Source organism: Ahaetulla prasina, chromosome 1, assembly GCF_028640845.1.
Source record: "Ahaetulla prasina isolate Xishuangbanna chromosome 1, ASM2864084v1, whole genome shotgun sequence".
NCBI classification, from domain to species: Eukaryota; Metazoa; Chordata; class Lepidosauria; order Squamata; family Colubridae; genus Ahaetulla; species Ahaetulla prasina.
The window spans coordinates 146889104-146909708 of NC_080539.1; the positions used below are offsets into that span (position 1 = coordinate 146889104).

General features: G+C 34.1%; 1 protein-coding gene across 1 annotated transcript in view; it reads left to right on the forward strand.

Annotated features, from left to right (window-relative positions):
- TDRP (testis development related protein) overlaps positions 1–19500 on the forward strand; it is a 46280-nt gene extending 26780 nt beyond the window's left edge. The window contains exons 3-5 of the mRNA XM_058177620.1: positions 1181–1246; positions 14263–14366; positions 14932–19500. Of these exons, the coding sequence (XP_058033603.1) occupies positions 1181–1246; positions 14263–14366; positions 14932–15277 (516 nt within the window). The 3' untranslated portion in view covers positions 15278–19500. The remainder of the gene's footprint in view (positions 1–1180; positions 1247–14262; positions 14367–14931) is intronic.
- The last annotated feature ends 1105 nt before the right edge of the window (positions 19501–20605 follow it).

A 20605-nucleotide genomic window follows, 5' to 3' on the forward strand; every position in this document is an offset into this window, starting at 1 on the left:
AATTTTAGTTTCCCAATTCAGTTTGTCTTTTCTGTTGTGTCAGATTGATTCTTGTCATTATTCTTCATTAAGCAATTCTAGTAGTGTCTTCAATCTATTTCTTGAGTACAGATATATTGTGTTGGCATATATGTTCACATCTTTCTTACTGTAATTGTCCTTAAAGTAAAAAAAACATTGGTGTAATTGTTTTCAAATAGGTCTTTATTGCATCTTGTCAAGTAAAGTCCTAAATATTTCACTGGATCTTTTATTATCTCACACCCAGTCTTTTTTTTTTTTCATATTTTCTTCTTTGTAAATTAAGGACTTTGTTATTATCTTTTTTTTCTTTAATTGATTTTATATTCAGAAAAGCAACCATATCTTTTATTACTTTCATCAACTATGGAGTTTTAGGCTTATAATCACGTCCTAATTTTTAGTACTACATCAAGTTCATAGCATTTCATATTATCCTGTATTTCTTGTTCATTCCAATTATCTATTATCTTTTCATATCTTGTGGTCATGAGTTCCAGAGCAGTCACAAAAAGTAAAAGAGATAATGGACATCCTTGCCTGTGCCTTTGCTAATTGAAAAGCCTGCAGAGAGTATTTCATCTTTGCTGCTTGCCTTGGCTACATATTCTCCACACGTTTCAAATTCTTCTCCAGGATTAATTCTGTTTAAGACCTCTAGTAAAAACAGCCTGTTCCAAATTGTCAAAGGCTTTTTCCAAGTCTAGAAATATTACTGCTACTTCTTTTTTCGTAATATTGATGAATTCTATGGCATTTATGATAACTCTGTTATCTTTCATATTTCTTTCTGGAATGTAATTTCTCTGGTCTGTGTATATTCTATATTTATTCTTTCAAGTGTGTGTTTCCTTATATGTTCAGCAAGCATAGTAGTAGATATATTGTAATTGAAATTCAGTGAAGAATTTGGTCTACATTACTGAGTTTATTTGGGTGCTTCCCTTCTTTGTTCAAGTGGCATGTGCTTATGAATGTTTTGCCATGGAAAGTATAGATCTGTTTTTAATGAAACCACAAGAGAGAAAACTAAATATGGACCAAGTGCATTATTTATATGCCAGTAATATATTCAGTATCATCCATTCTTGTTATTTCTTATTCATCACAAACATTTGTTAAACTCTTTTGAAATTTATAGTCATTTATTCTTTTTTAGACTAAGAACAAGGATTCATGTCTTCAGGATGAAGTAACATCTTCTGTTTCACAACTCGCAACAAAGGTTTGTTTATTTTTGAGATATGAATTTAAACTTTATTTTGGATTTCTCCTGTGGGAATGTTTTAAGTACACTACTGTTTGTTCAAGCAAGATTCCTTTGTTATGACTGCAACAAGATGATTTATTATATTCTATTAACCTTTAAATTCTTACTATTGTATTATTAGGTATATTTTTGTTTGTATTTCATAACAAAATAAAACATGTCAGTTTATGTTCTTTATATTAGGAGATTGTGTATGACACAATATTCTATTCTAATTCTTATTCTATTCTCTATATTCTATATTCTATTCTATATTCTATTCTTTCTATTCTATATTCTATTCTATTTCTATTCTATTCTATTCCCATTCCCATTCTAATGGGAGACCATGTACTAATTTCAGAGCTGTTGAATAGATTGGGACAGTAAAACAAATCTGGAAGAAGGCAGTAGTACACTAATTCTATAACAAATATTGAAATGAAAATTACATGATTGAAGTCACCGAGACTCGAACTCAAGGTCATCTTTATATTTCTATGTGTAAAAACTAGTCCATAAACCTGCTTTTCAAACTTTATATATATTAATAAACGAGAAGGAGCATGTCAGGTAAGACCAACACCCCTTTTGAGGGTTAAAAAATAAAACTAGAAAACAGATTATGACTCGCAGTATTAAAGAAAATCTGTCCAAGTAATCCTTGGATACGCCTTCTTGATTTTATTGTGTAAATAATTTTTCTGGGCTATTGCAGAACTTAATCCCCCACTTTTCAAAGTTTATTGTAGCAATTGTCTTAAAAGCAGTCACTTCCTGGGCCTTTTATTTTTGAGGACTTTTGATAGCTTGGAATTATTACCTTGTTGTAATGCAACTGTAATGGAGGACTTCTGTCCCCGCTTGCATTGAATGATTCCTCATCAAGAAGTTATGATTGTCAAATTGGTTGCATCAGAGCCAGCAGATAATGCATCAGATAATGCTATGTTGGATAGGTATAATTAAGTTGTTACAGCAAATGTTAACAACATTGCAATTCTTCATTTCCAGAAAACATACACATATGCATCATATTTTGTTTGATCATGAATGCCAAAATGTTAGGAGGTCTCTGAGTCAGTATCTAACCAATATTTCTAACTGTATAAAGGAAACCTGTTTTTTGTTCAACATCTAAAACAGAAATCCAAAAACATATAAACAGTTAAACCATGACAAAAAGTGAAAGCTATGAGAGAATCCTGGCAATGTCTGATTGTGCCAATCCATACATAGAACCCTACTGTTTTTTGGAGTGAATCTAGTGAAGGCTAGTATTTGGAGGCTGGCAGAGTAAATGTTGGTGCTTGCTAGCATTTTTCCTCCAGAAGAATTTGGTAAGAGTTTTCCCCTCTGGAGGGAAGGGAAAATACTTAACAAAGGCCAGCATTCTGAGCATTCCAGAACTGTGACATTCCCAAGAATTTTTGCCAAATTTCAGGTCCTTTCTATGGCACGCTGGAGGAATGGATACTTCAAATCTAATGAAAATGCTAGCAAATGCCAGCATATTTGTGATTGTTCTCTACAGTGGATCAAGGAGAGGGCCCAGGTCTCCCAAGCATGGTGGGAGACTTTGGCCCTTTTCCTGCCCGCCCCTCTGGTCTTGGATCTCTCCCCTATGCACCACTTAAGGTGAAATTTATGGTCACCTAAAATTTGCTATTGAGAGATCCAGGATTACAGTCTTTAAGCAAAGCAATCATATGGCATCTTGCTTAATGACTGCTTCATTCAACAACTCAGAATATGTGCCCAATTGTGGTAGTAAGTGGAGGACTAGCTGTACTAAAAAACTGTAAAAACACTTCAGTAGAAAAATGTCTGCTGCTTTTGATATTTAAAATTTATGATGATGCGAAACTGAAAATCAAGGATATGTCACTAAAGTAATATCTGCAAGGAAATGAGTTAGTCAAATGTGTACTGACTGCAGTTTCATTTAATACATAAATTATTGGGGCCTCATCTAAGGAAGCATGCTTTCGTTCTCCTAAACAAGTGTGTAGATGTATCAGTATATTTTTGTATACTGTTGATGCTGCAATATTATCTGTGGCTCCAGTAAGCCTTAAGAGAGCTTTGCAAACACTCCATATGGCATAAAGAAGAAATTAATTTTAAATTTTGCCCAGACCAAAACCATCTCCTTCTTTAAATATGCAACAAATCTTCAGCAGTTGGGTGGACACATTATTGACTGTGGATTACTTGGTACATTCTGAGCTTGGTTGTTTCCTTGCAGATGTTTTATTACCCAATTAGATAACATCCTCATTGCTAGTGAGTGTTGAGTTTGCTTTTTGTTTATGTATAATAGCTTACCTCGTCAGTGTTGGGGTGTAGTTTTCTCCTTTATAGTTCCTTCATTAGAAAAGCAAGTCTGTTGAAGAGCAAACCACACTAACCAAGTGCTCCATTACCAAATAATATCCCAACTCCCACAAGAGAAGCTGTGTATGATTATTATTCAGATGAGTACAAACACATTGCAGCAATCCAGAACACCAGAAAAAGGAATCACCCATACAATGTTTGTTGACAAAATGAATACCTACGCAACTTTATCAAAAAGGGCCTGACTACTCAAGCCACTACAGCACAACCAAGGCAAGCTATCAAAGGGATAACACTACCATACATCAGAAAAAGTCTATAGATTGTTACAACCTCATGGCATCACCGTGGCACACAAACCAACCAAAGCCCTCCAAAATAACTTAAGTAAACAAAAAGACCCAGTAATCCAAGAAACAAAAACAGGATTCATGTACAACATACAGTGTAAGAACTATAACAGCCATTATGAGGGTCAGACAGCAATAGAGTAGTAGAGCACATCCATGAACACCAGTAAGTACTCGAAAGGCATGATGAGAACTCTTTAATGTCACAGCACATGGACAGGCTTCAACATAGTTTCAGTTGGGAAATTGTGAGCATCCCAGACCAAACCAAATACAAAAAGATTCAGGGAATTGTTGGAAACTTGCCATTTAGATAAATCAGCCATCAATATCCACATAGAGATACACCACATTTACACATCATTTTAAAAAAGCAATAGAAAAGCTAAAAAGGAAACAGAAAAGACAACATGTCCGCTCCATCAACCAACACCCAGACAATCAAGTAGAAAACATACCCTAATGAAGGAACCACATCTCTACCAACTCTGTACATAAGCAAGCTGCACACTCGGTACCACTGATGTATGTGTATGTGTGTCTGTGTCTGTGAGAGAGAGATGCTTATGGTTACATTATGGATTTTAATGTAAGCCACCAGAATCACTGGATGCGAGTTGGATGACCATGTAAATTTGTTTAATAAATAAAAATAGTAATAATAATAGCAACAATAGTGCACTGGAAGATCTGCAAGAAATGCCATTACCAGCAAACAAGAACTGGTGGGACCATAAAACGAAGAAAGCTATAGAAAATGAAAAAGCTGAAATACTCTGGGATCTAGAATTCAAAACTATAGGCACCTCAGACTTAGCAATTATTGATAAGAAGAAAGATAAAGAAAACTCTGGATAATGGATGTGGCAGTATCTGGAGACAGCAGAATAGATGAGAAAGAATTGGAAAAGATAGCAAAATACAAAGACCTGCAAATAGAAATAGAACAACTGTGGCAAGAGAAAGCCAATAGAAATAGGTACCAAAACAACCGAAGTATGACTTGAATACCATCGGCATTGACAAATTCACCATCATTCAATTGCAAAAGGCAGCTTTACTCAAAACAACTTTCATCCTGCGATGGGTACCTCTAAAACTATCAAACATCAACATCTGCCTCTCCCAGATCCTTGGGAAGGACTCAGTAGGTGGATAAAAAAACTAAATCCTGTCTGAATATCTGGCTGACTGTGCGATGAACCATAATAACATGATTAATGATAATATTGTAAATGGTTTGATATTTAGCATGTGAACAAAATATTTCATAATAGGATTCAGCTAGTTAAGAATTATGAATTTATAGATTTTCTTATCCATCTTTATATCTTTGAATATAGAGACAGATCTACTGATGGATGAACATAGCAATAACATAGATGATGGTTATACAGCATATTGAATTGCAAAATGCCATGTAGTTGCTTTGTGAAAATGGTTCAGAAGAAACCTGCCTTTTTTCTGCTACATTTTAAAAGTATAATTTAACATCAGTGAACTTAATAAAATAAAAAACTTTTTAAAAAGTTTGAATCTATGTACATATTACATCTTATAATTTTAAAACTGTAAGTTGCTAAGTATGTCATACAGGTTAAGATAGTTATTTTTAGATTTTAATAAAAGCTTATCTTTTAATTTTTTTTAAACTTTTCCAACGATATCCTAGGCAATTTTACAAGTAAAACTAAGAAATTAAAAATCATACTGTCTTGTGTACAATAAATCTATTATCATTAGCAGTAATGTAAAACTACCATGTTCCCTGAAAATAATCATGCCCTAGCATGATTTTTCAGGACATATTTAGTACTATATTTCCCTGCAAATAAGAACTAACTGGAAAATAAGCCCTAATGCGTTTTTTTGGAGCAAAAATTTATATAAGACCCAGTCTCATTTTCAGGGAAACACAGTAGTACAGGTAGTTTTTGATTTATGACCACTATTGTACCAGCACTTCCCATCGTGAATGAAGCAGTTGTTAAGTGAGTCATGCCTAATTTTACATCATGTTTTGCTGCACTCTTAAGTGAATCAGACCATTCTGAATGTGAATTCAGTTTTCTCCATTGACATTCCTTGTTGGAAAGGGTGCCAGTAGCAATCACATGACCCTGGGATACTGCAACCATCATAAATACACATCAATTGCCAACTTTTGATCAGGTGACCACGGGGATGCTGTGGTGGTAATCAGTGCAAGGATCAGTTTAAGTCACTTTTTTCAGCATTTCTGTAACTTCAATCACTAAGCGAATGAATTGTGATTTTGAGGGTTATCTATATCAGACTTTCCCAATCTCTGGCTTTGTGGACTGGTGGAGAGGGGAGAGAAGATACTTCTGGCATGCACACTTGTCCTCCACTTCTGCGACCTGGTTGCAAAAGGCTCAAGGCCTGGTAGTGGCTCAGAGTTTCTCTAACTGACCTCTAACCGACATAACTTTCCACTATGGAGTTAGTGCCTTCTTTGCTGTCCTTAAGGTAAAGATAAAAAGTTCCCCTCGCACATATGTGCTGGTCGTTCCCAACTCTAGGGGGTGGTGCTCATCTCTGTTTCAAAGCTGAAGAGCCAGCGCTGTCCGAAGATGTCTCCGTGATCATGTGGCCAGCATGTGTTGTGACCCAGGTTCCCGGACTCGGACTTCTGGAGGAGGATGATTCAGAAAGTGAGGAGGAACTGGTAAGGCCTGCTTCCCCTGGGCCCTCTCCCTCCCTGGCACCCACCCAGGAGGAGGAGGAGGGGCTGGCAAGGCCTGATTCCCCCGGGCCTTCTTCTGATTTGGCAACACCCCAAGAACAATCTTGGCTTGATGCAAGACTGCGCAGACGTGACCGGCGCGCGCAGCAGAGGAGGCATTGGGACAAAGTCAAAGAATGATGAGTCACAGTGTGACACTCACAGGGGCTATAAAGCAGGAGGCGGAACTTCCTGGCTTTTTGTCTTGGACAAAGCAGTGAATTTGCGCGGGCAAACTGTTTCAATGGAGGGAAGAATATATTCGTAAGTAACTCTGGCCTCACCTATAATTTCCTAGTTATCTCCAGAGACTTGGCAGGCGTGTGGGTAGACGTGGCCAGAACATCTCTGTGCCAGAGGAATCCAGCCTAATCCAGCCATTTATGTAAATAAATTTGAAAAGGAGGCCTTTGACCGACTCTTTGTTGGGAGTATTGGGAGGGGGAAACAAAACAGCATGACTAAACACCAAAGGCACACAGAACACTGTTACCTTCCCACCAAAGGTGGTCCCTATTTTTCTACTTGCATTTTTTACGTGCTTGCGAACTTCTAGGTTGGCAGAAGCTGGGATGGAAGCTCACCCCATTACTAGGGATTCAAACTGCTGAACTGCCAGCCTTTCGATCGACAAGCTTAGCATTTTAGCCACTGAGCATTATTACAATATTTTTGTAATATATTATTACTACATTATTACAATCATTTATACAATGAGCAGGGTTTTTTTTAATCCTTGCAAGTGCTTTTGAATACTTCCCTCTAAAAGCCTATTTTTCCTTATCAAATCATGCAGTTTTGTCATGTTTCCAGTAATATACATTGAGATAATTATCCATTGTTTAGTAATCATGCTGTAGATATCTTCAGTAAAGATTTTCCTATCCATTCATGACAACTCTAAGTCACAGTGCTCATCTGCATTTCTTGGAAGGAGGGAGCCAATATTTTCCATGGACATGTGGCCAGTATGGCTATATGTCAGAGGCACACAGAATGCTCTTGCCTTCCCACCAAAGTGCTACCTATTTACTTGCATTTGCATGTTTTCGAACTGCTAGATGGGCAGGAGTTGAAACAGGAACAAGAGCTCACCCCTTCATGCAATCCTCGGGTCTCGAACCTGGGCTGTCAGGTTTCCAACTAACAAGTTCAGCATCTTTAACTGCTAAGCCATCACGTGTTAAAATGATAAAAAGATAATTTAATAAACAATAGTTTATGAACTTTGAATTAAAATTCCTCTGCATATAATTTATTACTATCCTATTCTTACTATTTATTTTAGTATTGATTCTTTTTAATATAAACTGAATGACAATTGCATTTCTTTCGCTCACAAATATATACCTTTACTTTTTTATTTCTAAGGCTGTATAAATTTAATAAATTAATGAATTTTCCTTTATTTTCCTTCAAATACAATTTTTCTTTAAAGATTTTCATATTTGAAAATCAGTGGTGCTCATTAAATTATGATCACTTGTTAAGAGTTTTTCCCCCCGATAATTGTGAATTTATTCAGTATAATGTATGGATAAACAGGAGTGATAGAAATGTATGATTTCAATTAAATTACAATATATAATCAGTAATATATAATCAGTTCATTATTTATGGAAGGTCAACCATTAATACAGCATCATATCTTCTTTATATAAAAGAATGAACATAAAGTCATTACTTTAGCTAGGATCAGCAGTAATGATGAAGAGTGTTAAATAATTTATTAGGTAATTTAAAATATTTAAATTTCTCAAAAAGTAAGCCAAGGCTTTTTTTCAAACAAACAAATAAACAAACATATAAAATTATATATTTTCATGCCAGATTTCTTCTGACTAAAAATCTATTAGTTCCTTGTAGCTTACTACAACAAACTAGATATTATGATATACAATTATGCTATATTTGGTCTCATATGGTGCATTTTAAAGGGTAATATGAAAAGCGATCACTTAAATAACAGGAATTTCATTTAAGTCATTTAAGTCATAAAATGTATTATTCTCCCCCAAAATGTATAAACAAACTACAAGGAAACTGTTTTAACATTCCAGGAAGAGGCCCAATTTAAAACTTTCCTTTGATATAGTACATCCTGCAATAGAATTTTTGAACGTTTCCTAAAACAAAAGTTGCTACCAGACAAGACTGATTTAATTCTGATGATAAATTACTTCCCTACATGTATTTGTTGATCAGAAACATCACTAAAACAATGGCACACAAATATTTAATATATGCAGTATTATAATATATTGTAATAGAGTGAGGACTCAATGTGATTTAGTGGCCATATAAGCACTAAAGTTTTTTTTTTCCCCAAGGGAGACCAGAGAAAGAGGAAGAGGAAAGGAGAATGGAATGGGATGGTTCAAAGTTCTTTTAGTTTTTTAAATGCCATGTTCTAATGTCTTACTTGAGATTCCTCTTTTCACATTCAGTTAAATATTTCTTCCTAGCCAAATAATGTACCATTTACATTTAGTGTAGAAAGCCAGCAACCTTGAAATTCTCTATTTTATAAAGTTACAGTGCTTCAACATTTACAACATTTTTGCAAAACCCATTATAAACCGCAGATTTTTAAAACTGACTAAGAAATAAAAATGGATTCTCTGCTATATTCCAGAAAGTCACAATGAGGCACAGCTGGACTCTTATATAAAAAGACATAGTTCTGATGTGATATGATGAACCGATTTCATATTTCAGACAAGAATAAGGATGATTTATTTTTTATATTTTTTTATACTGCTGAATCTCAAATGACTTTCATCAGTATACAGTAGTGTAAAACAATTCTCAGAGACAAAAAACCAGAATAAACAAAGCAATAATGCAAATAATTATTCATGTTTATTTAATAATTTATTAAACTTGAATGGCACTTGAATTTCACCAAATTCTGGGCAATTCACAACAATCCAATTAACAGAATAGTGATACTTTTCATTACCCAAATGCCTTCTGGGACAATTCAATCTTCAGTGGATTCTGAAAGACCAGCAGTGGGGATGCTGGCTTGACATCCAGAGGGCAGCCATTCTATAAATGGGGCCCACAGCTGGAAACCATTGTTTGTGTCCCTCCCCACCTACACACAAATCTGAGAATCAGCAAAAGTCTTAATGGGAATTATGTACTGTGCAGATAAATTGGATGTGCCATTCCCATACAGAGGAGGCTGTAAATCTGTAAATACTAAGCCATATAAATATTTATGGATTAAATCCAAGACTTTGAACTGCACAGAGAAATTTAATAAGCATGATTAGTATAAAATCGTTTATCTCTCAAGTCTTTCTGCCAATATTGAAGCAAAAATTTTGTAATCCGCATTTAATAAAGATTTTATACACTTGGACCAGAATGGCTTTTTGCCAAGAAGACAGATTAAAGACAATATGAGAATAATCTTGGATACTTTAGAATATTATGAAGCCAATCCTGAAAAACAAATGGCTTTGATTTTTCTTGATGCACAGACAACGTGAACTGGCGTTTTATGATACTACAGTTGGGACAGATGGGTTTTGGTAAAAAGTTTATTAAGACTATAGAAGCTATTTATCATAAACAAACAGCCAAAGTAATGATGAATGGAGAGTTGATGGAAAGGATACAAATAAAAAAGGGTACAAGGCAAAGTTGCCCACTATCACCTCTGCTGCTTGTATTAACACTGGAAGTACTAAATAGAAATATTAGAGAGGAAGAAGGAATAAAGGACATGAAAATCCAAAAGGAAGAATATAAGTTACAAGCATTTGCAGATCATCTGGTCTTTATTATTGAAGATCCATTAGAATCTATAAATATATTGATTGACAAGATAGGAGAATATGGGAAAGTAGCAGGTTTGAAAATAAATAAAGATAAAACAAAGATTCTAACAAAAAATATGTTAATAAAACACAAAGTTGAACTGATGGAAAGATCAGAGATGCAGATTACTAATAAGGTTAAGTATTTGGGGATTTATTTGACTGCAAGATGTAATATGCTGAAAGAAAATAATTATCTTAAACTTAAGCAGCAGATTGTGTTAGATTTGGCAAAATGGGAGAATTTACAATTATCATTGATTGGAAGAATATCTACTATTAAGATGAATATATTGCTTAGAATTTTATATTTGTTTCAAACAATCCCAATGAAATTGGGGAAAGGATACTTTGAAGACTTGAATAAAATAATGTTGAAATATATATGGCAAGGTAAAAAAGCAAGGATAAAACTTAAACTGCTCCAAGATATGAGAGTAAGAGGAGGTTTTGGACTGTCTAATTGGGAATTATATTACCAAGCAGCTAGCTTAATGTGGATCAAGGAATGGATAACTTTAAGAAATAATAGAATATTGACTTTGGAAGGACATGATTTGCTGTTGGGATGGCATACTTTTTTATGGTATGGGGAAGCTAAAACAGGGCTATTTTAGAAGACACTCTATAAGAGAGGCATTATTGTCAAACTGGGAAAAGATTTAAAAAAGCCAATATCTAAAAATTCCAATTTGGGTATCAACTATTGAGGCTTTTTCATATTCAATAATATTTAGGAAAGAACAAATTGTGAGATATTGTGAACTGTTGAATGAAAAGGGTGAATTAAAAACAATACAAGAATTAGAAATACAAGATATAAAAATGAATTGGTTTTCCTACTTGCAAATACGCTCCAAATATGATAAAGATTCAAAAACAGAGGGATTTTACAGTAATATGACTAATTTAGATAAAATATTGACAGGTACTGATGATAACCTAATTAGGAAATTACATTGATATTTACTAGAATTTAAATTAGAAGAAGAACAAGTTAAAGAGACGATGATTGCTTGGGGAAAAAAATTTGGACATGGGGTTGATTTAGAGGTATGGCAAAAACTTTGGACTGAAAATTACAAAATGGCAATGTCTACCGCATATAAAGAGAATTTGTATAAGATGTTTTATAGATGGCATTTATCCCCGACAAGAATAGCTAGAATGTTCAAGAACATATCTGAAAAATGTTGGAAGTGTCATCAAACTCCTGGTTCATATTACCATATGTGGTGGACATGCGTAGATGTTAAAAGATATTGGTCTAAAATCCACACATGGTTGGAAAAGATGATAAAGAAATATATTGATTTTAAACCAGAGGTTTTTTTATTGGGAATCTTAGCTGAAACATATAGTAGAGAATTGAGATATTTGATTGTAAATGTTTTGACAGCAAGCAAGGATCGTGTTTGCTAAAAATTGGAAAAATGAAAAATTACCATTGCAAGATGAAATTATCAGGAAAATGATGGAGTGCGCAGAAATGAGTAAATTGACTCTAGAAATTAGAGAACAAGAGGACAAACAATTCTATAAGATATGGGATCTCTTTTATCAATGGTTAGAAGGGGAATTATGTTAAAGGGAATTAAGAAAGGTTAGAATATAGGGAAATGTTTAAAGTATATAATTGTCTTTAGGGAATGGATTTGAAGATGTATAATATTAAATTTGGAAAGTTGATTTTGAGGGAGAAATTGGAATGTTATAATTAGAAATTATTTGATTATAGTTGAAATACATATCGGATTGATTAAATGCTAGTTTAGATAAATTAATTGGAATGTATATGGGCACACAGGATTGGAGATCAACCCACCGACACAATGTATTTGGATTGATAATGATTTTATGTGCCTTTGTTTGTTAAAAATAAAAAAACTATAAAAAAATAAGCATGATTAGTAATTTGCTAGTTTGTTTGCTGTATTTTGCACCAGTCATACTTTCCAAGTTGTGTACAAAGGCAGGCTTATGTAGACTGCACTGTAGGAGCTTAGGTAATGATGTTAAGTATAGTATACAAGTCACCACTGGGATAAACACATGAGCCATCATGGCTGGGGCCTTCTGTTTCAGGGAGGGACTCAACTTTGTTCAACAGAAGCTGAACTAAATACTTGCTGGCCATAATGTACTTTGGAATAGCTATGAGATCCAGAGTTTTCCAATCTGCAGATTTGCTCTTTCAACAGAAGTACATTCAGAATTTTACTGAAGAAGATTAAGATTCATCTGCACAGAGAATAACTTTTATCTTACTCTGGGGTTCAATTTCAACCAGACTCAAAAGCCTCTACTGGTTCAAGACTTCTGGTACATCCTTGTAGAAACGTAACACCTGAGCATCAAAATAGACCCCTAGGATAAACACGTTGGATATGATAGCAACAGTTTAAAAAGATGCTGAAATGTACCACAACATCTGGATTAGAAGTTTCTGATTCTGATCTGAGTGAATAAATTATTATTGTAGCACCAGGTTTAAAATCGCTCTGAGATGGTTATTTATAGTATTTATTTGTTTTATTTATAGATCTAAGAAAGTAATTTCTCTAAAGCACAAATTTAGCATATCTAATTCTTGAGCAGTATAGATGAAAAATCTTACAAAGTTCGTTGTTGTTAGTTGCGAAGTCGTGTCTGACCCATCGTGACCCCATGGACAACGTTCCTCCAGGCCTTGCAAAGTTATTATGAGATATTTAGATTAATGACTAAAGCATATGGGCCATATAAATATTAAAGCAGATTAGGAACACCAATAAAGTAATTTTAAAAAAATAAAGTGGTAAAAATGTCATGAGAATTTGGCCCTTTAAAGTTTTTTAAAAATACATCTTAATTTGTAAAATTATTCTCGGCTAGCTCAGCCACAGTTGTGTCAGTTACCGTGAGAAGAAACAAGCCAACTTGGTTTTCTTTCCAATAGTGCCTTCATTTATTGGGTCTGCTACAAACCGGGTTTCAGTAAAAGTCGAGGTCTCTCTGTATAAAGTCAGTGCTGAGAGCTTCTGCCTCTCGGCCCCCTTTTAAACATCCCGCGCTGCTCACACTCCGCCCCATGGTAGAACTGCTCCGTTGATTGGATGCCCGGCCGCTCTCTTCCTTCTTGTCTGACAGCCCCAGCTGCCACGTCATCTGCCAAATCCCGGAACTAAAGCAGCTTTTTGTAACGCCCAGCCCTCATCTCCCTCTATCTCAGCCGCCAGTGTGCTGATACCCTTCCCAAGCTTCCCAAATGCAGATCCCTGCACCCCTCAAACAAGTCTCTGATATATCATCCCTTTGGATCTTTGATTAGGGGCTGCTCCCATGATCCGGATCCCTGTAGCATCATGTGTCGAGCTGGGCTCGACAATTATATTTGGAGGTCAGTGAATATTGTGTACAGTTGTGAGCAGCAGACTGCCAGTCTCCACTTATAGAGAACAAAAGCATTGGGCTGTATCTGAATCTAATGTTTTTCTCAGATTCTTTAAAATGTAAAGCCAGAAAAAATTAGCATAGAAATTTTAAGAAATTTAAAGTTTTATTAATATTAATGCCTTATTATTGCATTACAATTGCCTTAAAACAAGTTGCAACTAGGATACAATAGAAATTCCAAATTATATTAAACTTATGAAAGAAAATATACTTTTAACTATTAAACCTTTTCTGCAGTGTTGCCATTTTTCATAGAATTATTTATAAATATTTTTATTATATTATTATTAGGTTCAAGGTGCAGGTTTTCGGGGTTGGAAAGAAGTAACCTCCATATTTAATAAAGATGATGAACAACAATTATTAACAGGATGTAGATCTCCAAAATCTAAAGGGTATGTATATAATGGAGTGTAAAATGATACTAAAGGTTACAAGCTATCTTGTAGTATGTTTACTCAAATTATTAAAGCTAGAATTAAGGCAATAAATCAGGAAAAAGTAACTAAGATTCCAGAAAATATACACTTAACTTCTGTACTGTTTTTCATAATAAAATGTTCTGTTTAAAGATTTATGTTGAATTGGAGCTGTGATTATTATAGATGACTTGTGGGGGGAAACTGGCATTATTCCTAATAATACAGCTAGAGCTGCCAATTCATAGAAATCAAAGGGCTTGCAAATTAATTACTTTTAATTTTTACTATTCTGGTTAATCTTTTGTTAGCCCTTTTTGCCTTTGGCCATTTTTAAAAGATGAAAATATAAAGATAAATTCTTAAATGAGCTAAATATATTCAGTGAATGAAACCTGAATGCTAAGAGGAAGATATTGGAAAATATCCTAATCATCATTTTTCATCCAGTGATAAAACAATGTTAATCTGCTCTGACCTAGACAATTAAATGTCTTCCTTTTTCATATGATTTCCAATAAAATTATTTATTGTTATCCAGAACAAATATGAAACTTAAAGAAGATTTGAAATCAGAAAAGAAAGGTGGATTTTGGGACAGCTTGGTGATAAAACAGAACATCCATTCCAGGAAGCCCGATGAGATTGAAGGATGGGAACCTCCCCAGATTCCTGCCAGCGACCACCTCAATGATGCAGAAAATACTCTAAGTGACTCTTCATCTTGGTCAGGCTGGGAAGATGAAACCAAAGGCTCAACAAAGTACACAAACCTGGCAAGCTCAGGGAACAGTTCAAGGTGGAGTATTAAATCAGCCGGAAGGTTGGTCAGCATTAGGCGACAAAGCAAAGGTAACCTTACTGATAACTGGGAAGAACTAGAATGATATAAAGTGTTAAGTTATGACAAAGTAGAGCATTTCGGCTTCAGTGTATTCCATGTTTTTCTGCAAGAATAGCCAGTTTGAATCTGGGATGGGTGCATGCATTTCTAGAATACATCTAGAATATTATGAACCCATTCCACAAATGCTAGCGCCATCCCCAGAATACTTGGATCCACCTAGTCCATAGGAAAAAGTGCAAATTTTGTTCTGCATGTATCTGCAAAAGATGTGGAATGTTCTAAATATTGTTTTAGGTTAGATGATTTATGTATGTACTTAAACCAAATCAAAACACTGCATCTTTTTACAGAACTGCATTATTCAAATTCTTTAATAGTTGACTCATTGGTTTCTTAGACCTACTATTTCCTCACTGAACAAAGTTCAACACCAACTTTGTGCCTATAATTTCCATATTCACACTGTCTTATCATCTTGAGTTGCTCTTTAAAAACTGAAATGATTGTATACACTGGTTGAATATTGACTGTGTTAATGTAAGATTTAGATTTCTTGAACTTCAGGTAAATTTTTTGAATGCTTTCCCTGTTTTGTGAAAATGTTAGTTTGTAGCTGATACCTCATTGTTCCGGCTTTATAATGGTTCTTAAGATGGACATTTTGACCTGTCAAAATTTTGCATTCTTCTAAAATACCAAATCAAACATGAAGCGCAAGAACACCAATGTTTTTCTTCTGTTGAAACATGCCATAGATGCATCTTTGCAACAGAAGAAAAAATTGTTTTCTTCTGCATGTTAATAATGCTTCTTCATATTGTGGTGTTGAACTATCATTTAGCTAAAGCAGAAGTGCAATCATCCTGAATTATATATCGCAAACACAACTTGGATGTCAGCCTAAGCACAAATTCTATCCTTACAAAAGTAGTTGCATATAGTTCGGCTCCACTTTGTAGCAAAAATAGAAGCAAAAACTCCTCATCTGAACAAATTTGAATAATATGGAAACTTTTCAGATTGCTGTTGCTACTCAGCTGAGTCATAGTATGTATTGCCATCATTGTTGATAATGACATTGCATATTAGGAGGTATTTTTAGGCTGTTGTATTATTTAGAAAACTAAGAAATCAAGCCTTTCATAAAGTCCGGCCTATAAGAAATGTTATCACTCAGTTTATGCACAATCCTTTTATAGACTAATTGTTTTTAAATCTTTGTCCTTGTATCCTTTGTCCACATGGTCCTCTTTATCTTTGCTGCCATGTAAGATTTAATTGGTTATGCTCTTTCTTTACATCTTCATGGAGACAAATATTCTGTTTTGGCTATCTACAAATGCTTATTTTAATTTGCTGTTATACAATTTATTTGCTAGCTGCTGCTAACTTTTATTACTAAAGAAGAATAATTTTTCACATTGCAAAGAGAACAGAAGAAATGTACTCTTTTCCTTAATGTGGGGGTTATTTCCCCAACAGGATATTTTTATATATACATTTGTTGAAAATTGTCCCACGTATGCATTTAGCATGATAGAAGACACTGTACTTTTGTATGCATATGTACCCCCATGAGAGAAGAGAGAGATTCAATGAATTTGTTTGAACAACTTCCTTCAAATCAACAAGGAAACACATTAGATAAATGCTTTTTTCTTTTTGCATTCTTCATTATAAGCATCTTTTCCAGTCTTCTGACTGCTCCATGTATGAAGTTCCCTCAAAGACTAAGAGATTAAAACTTGTTAAAAGTTATTTTACACATAATATGTCCTTGTGAATGGAATCCAGTAATTTTGAATTGGAGAAGACAGTTACAGTTAAATGAGAAGCTACCAAAGAGCCATTGCTCAGCTAACTACTAGTACTACTGATTTCAAAAATGAAGAAAATATTAAAAGTGCCTTGAATTATAATTGTTTGTTATAGAAATGTTTGGTTAGAAAAACTTACTGTTTTCTTCCTCATCCTTAGAAAACTTTACTATTTGATTTCAGGTTCTGCAAAATGAGTATTTAATCGAGGATGGTAGCATATTTCTTGCCTCTTAGTTACCAATCCTTACTTGAAACAGATATTGAGCATGCATGCCACTGCTTACAGAATGGGCTGTTTAGCAATATAGAATATAAAAATCTACGTTCAAAATTTCTTTTTTTAAGATTCAAGTTTTTTTACAGGACTGTTTTATAACTATGCAGAACATTTCCAAAGTATAATTCCTCCCTACAGGTAAAAGCTTCAAATTATATTTAAAAAATGAAATATCATACTACACAGACACAAATTATGGCTACAATCCAGAGATATGAAATCTCTCAGTTATACAAGATTTTATAGCCTTCGTCCACCATGTCAGTGCTGTCTTATATCTTTGAGCATACAGAATTTTTCCTTGCTGCTCTATTGCACTTTGAGATGCCGTTATGCCAAGCACTTGTGATCAAGTGACTTGCATGCAGATTGTAAAATTGTGGTGGACTAGGCTGCCACAACCAGCCTGAATTTTGAATGTGGGCTATTAACAAGTCCTTTTTTGCTTTTCATTTTTTTTTCTACTGACAGTTGTATTTCAAGCTAATGGCATCAGCCCTGTGCTGAGGAATGACAGACAACATTTTTTTTCTTTTCAAATACCAAATTGTAAAATTGTAGCCTAAATATAGTTGCTATGCAGGAATGGGATATTATAGCTGAACTAAGAATTTAGAAAAATATGTCTTTGGGCAAATTAAAACAGAGATCCAAACCACTGAGAGTAAAAGTATATTAAGACCCCTTTCAAGTTCAGAGAAAACTTTACAAATATGCATATTCTGTTGAAAGTGATTTATTGCCTGACTATGTCTAGTGTGTGCCCTAATTTCTTTAAATTAATTGAAAGTAATTCCAGAATATAGCCATTTTCTTTATGCAAAGACTTCTTTGGTTTACAGTTTATGGAAGATAACCATACAAAAGAAGCAAAAGTATGTTGGCATTGAGATGTGAAAGAAACAAGGGGTGAAACTTAAAAGAGTTAAATATGTATTCTTACTTACCATTTATCAAAACTTTTTTATACTGTGACAGATAGAAGTTCTGCCTTGCATATTATACCTGTCAAGTGCCTGTATTTCACCTTGATATCATTTCTGTGATGTCCAGCTTAATTCCATATTCACACCTTTGTCCTATATTTATATAGACAAAAGATGGATAGATTTACAAAACTAAATCCTATTGTAAAACAAATTCCACCATCTGCATCCTATGTGTTGGCTTAAACTGTTGCAGTATTAATAATGGGTTGTGATGATGAAGCTAATCTATCTGAGAAGCGGAACTGATATGAATGGTTTGGCCCCACTGTTACGCAAGCTGTTCTGTTCATTGGCCGCAATCGTGATTGGCAATCCTTTAATACAGCCTTCACAAAACCCACGGACCACAAGTCATTCCTCTCTGACCTACACTGCAAATTATATATTGAGTGATGGCTTGCCATAGAAACTCTTAAAATGCTATCAGTTGTTCTGCTGGATCCTTTTGTGTGCAGTAATGTGCAATATGGTATATTTGGTCTTATTTCTGGATCCTGTGTGCTTTGGAAGTAGGAAAAAGGTCCAAAGATCAGGTCTAAAGTGAAAATTTGAGATATATAAGGTATTGCCTAGTATATTAAAGCTATGGAACTTCTTTTATAAACACGCACAGAGTCTATCAAAAGTTGCACACTATTACATTGGTTTCTGTATGCTTAATGTCATCAAAATTCATGGGATATAAGTGTCCTTCACTTTGGCTGGTTTATATTCATGTTTTCCTAAAGCAGAACTACTTAATACTTAAAGGCAATGATTAAATTTTAATATAATTTATTGATGTGCTTTTATAGATTTTTAAAATATAATTTTCCTTGTGAATATTTGCTTGACAACTTATTATTTGCATTTTTCATGTATCACTACTTGGATATGTGTTAGCCTTCCTTTAAACAATACATACCCCTTTTCTTTTTGTAACTATTTGATTTTAACTAAGGTATATTAGTTTTAAAAACATTGCTTGAAAGTTGCACAAATGTAATGATTCATATGTTGTTCATGTTGCCTTTTCACTACATCTATGCATAATTCTTGGCTTGAAGTCAATGAAGGTGAAATGCTTTATGTGACTTTAATTAGTCACAATGCTCATGTTTCCTTTTCTGTATTTTATTAGTTTTACTTAAAAATAGTATTTTCACAGATGAATAAAAACTTAATTAAAACCAAACTAATGAAAATTTTCATTTAATTTTATTGATTATATGTTCCAAAAACTATAGAATATAGGTATTATTTACTGTACTCGTAAAGGATTTGCATCCATACATTTGCCACACTTGTGTAACTGCCATTGATTTGATTTGATTTGATTAGGAGAGTCAGCATCCTAGGCCTTTTAAGCATCTTAGCTTAAAGTTTTCTTCCAAAAAACAGTAAAAATCTGCTAATTTTTTATATTTGTCTCCCATACCTTTAGGGCAAAAAGTCAGTAAAAATGCAATGCCTAATAAAACTAAATAGCCAACAAAATAATTTAGAATAATATTAAAAAATCAAAAGCATAGTAAAAGTTATTACAAGAGTCAAATTTCTGCAAAAAAGGGGCTTTTTTGAGGGATCCAATGAAAGTTTGTAAGAAAACAACCAAGCTCAGAGAGCACCAAGGACTTCTCAGAGATAACTTTAACAGGTAGGTTCTTACTGCACTGAAAATTTCAGGAAAGAAAGACAACTGAGGGAAGGTGGGTTTAAATCTAACACATGATACTTAAATTATTTACTAACTTTAAGTATATTTTAAAGCAATTATCTGTATAATATTCAGTTACGTTTGGACATGTTGTTCCAGAGCTTGGGTAAGGTCACTGAGAATGACCTTTGTAGCAGATTTATAGCAGTAGGCAGGCTGATAAAGCTGTATATTATTCTAGCAATGTCACACTAGGCAAAAGCTTTCTATCATATTTATCCCACAACTCTCTTTTAGCAAAGGCCCTTTTTGATATTAATTACATATTCATCTTAACAGTTTCTATCCATTTTATTGGCTCCTGTAGTTAGCCCCAAAGGAATTAGTGATTACATAGACTCCTAGTGCTCTAGTATTTGCCTGTTTACTAATCAGATCTTGCGATGCATGAGGGACAGTTTAAAATAGCAAAGCAACAATTTGACCATTGCAATTGCAATTTGAGATTCTACACAAATTATGGCAATCTAAACAAAAATCAATACCCTTAATTCATAAGCAGTCTAGGCACTTCCAAATAGAGGTTCTAAGTGCTGATGATAAATAACAACATGCAGCTATTCTATCTTTTCCTAAACATATATTT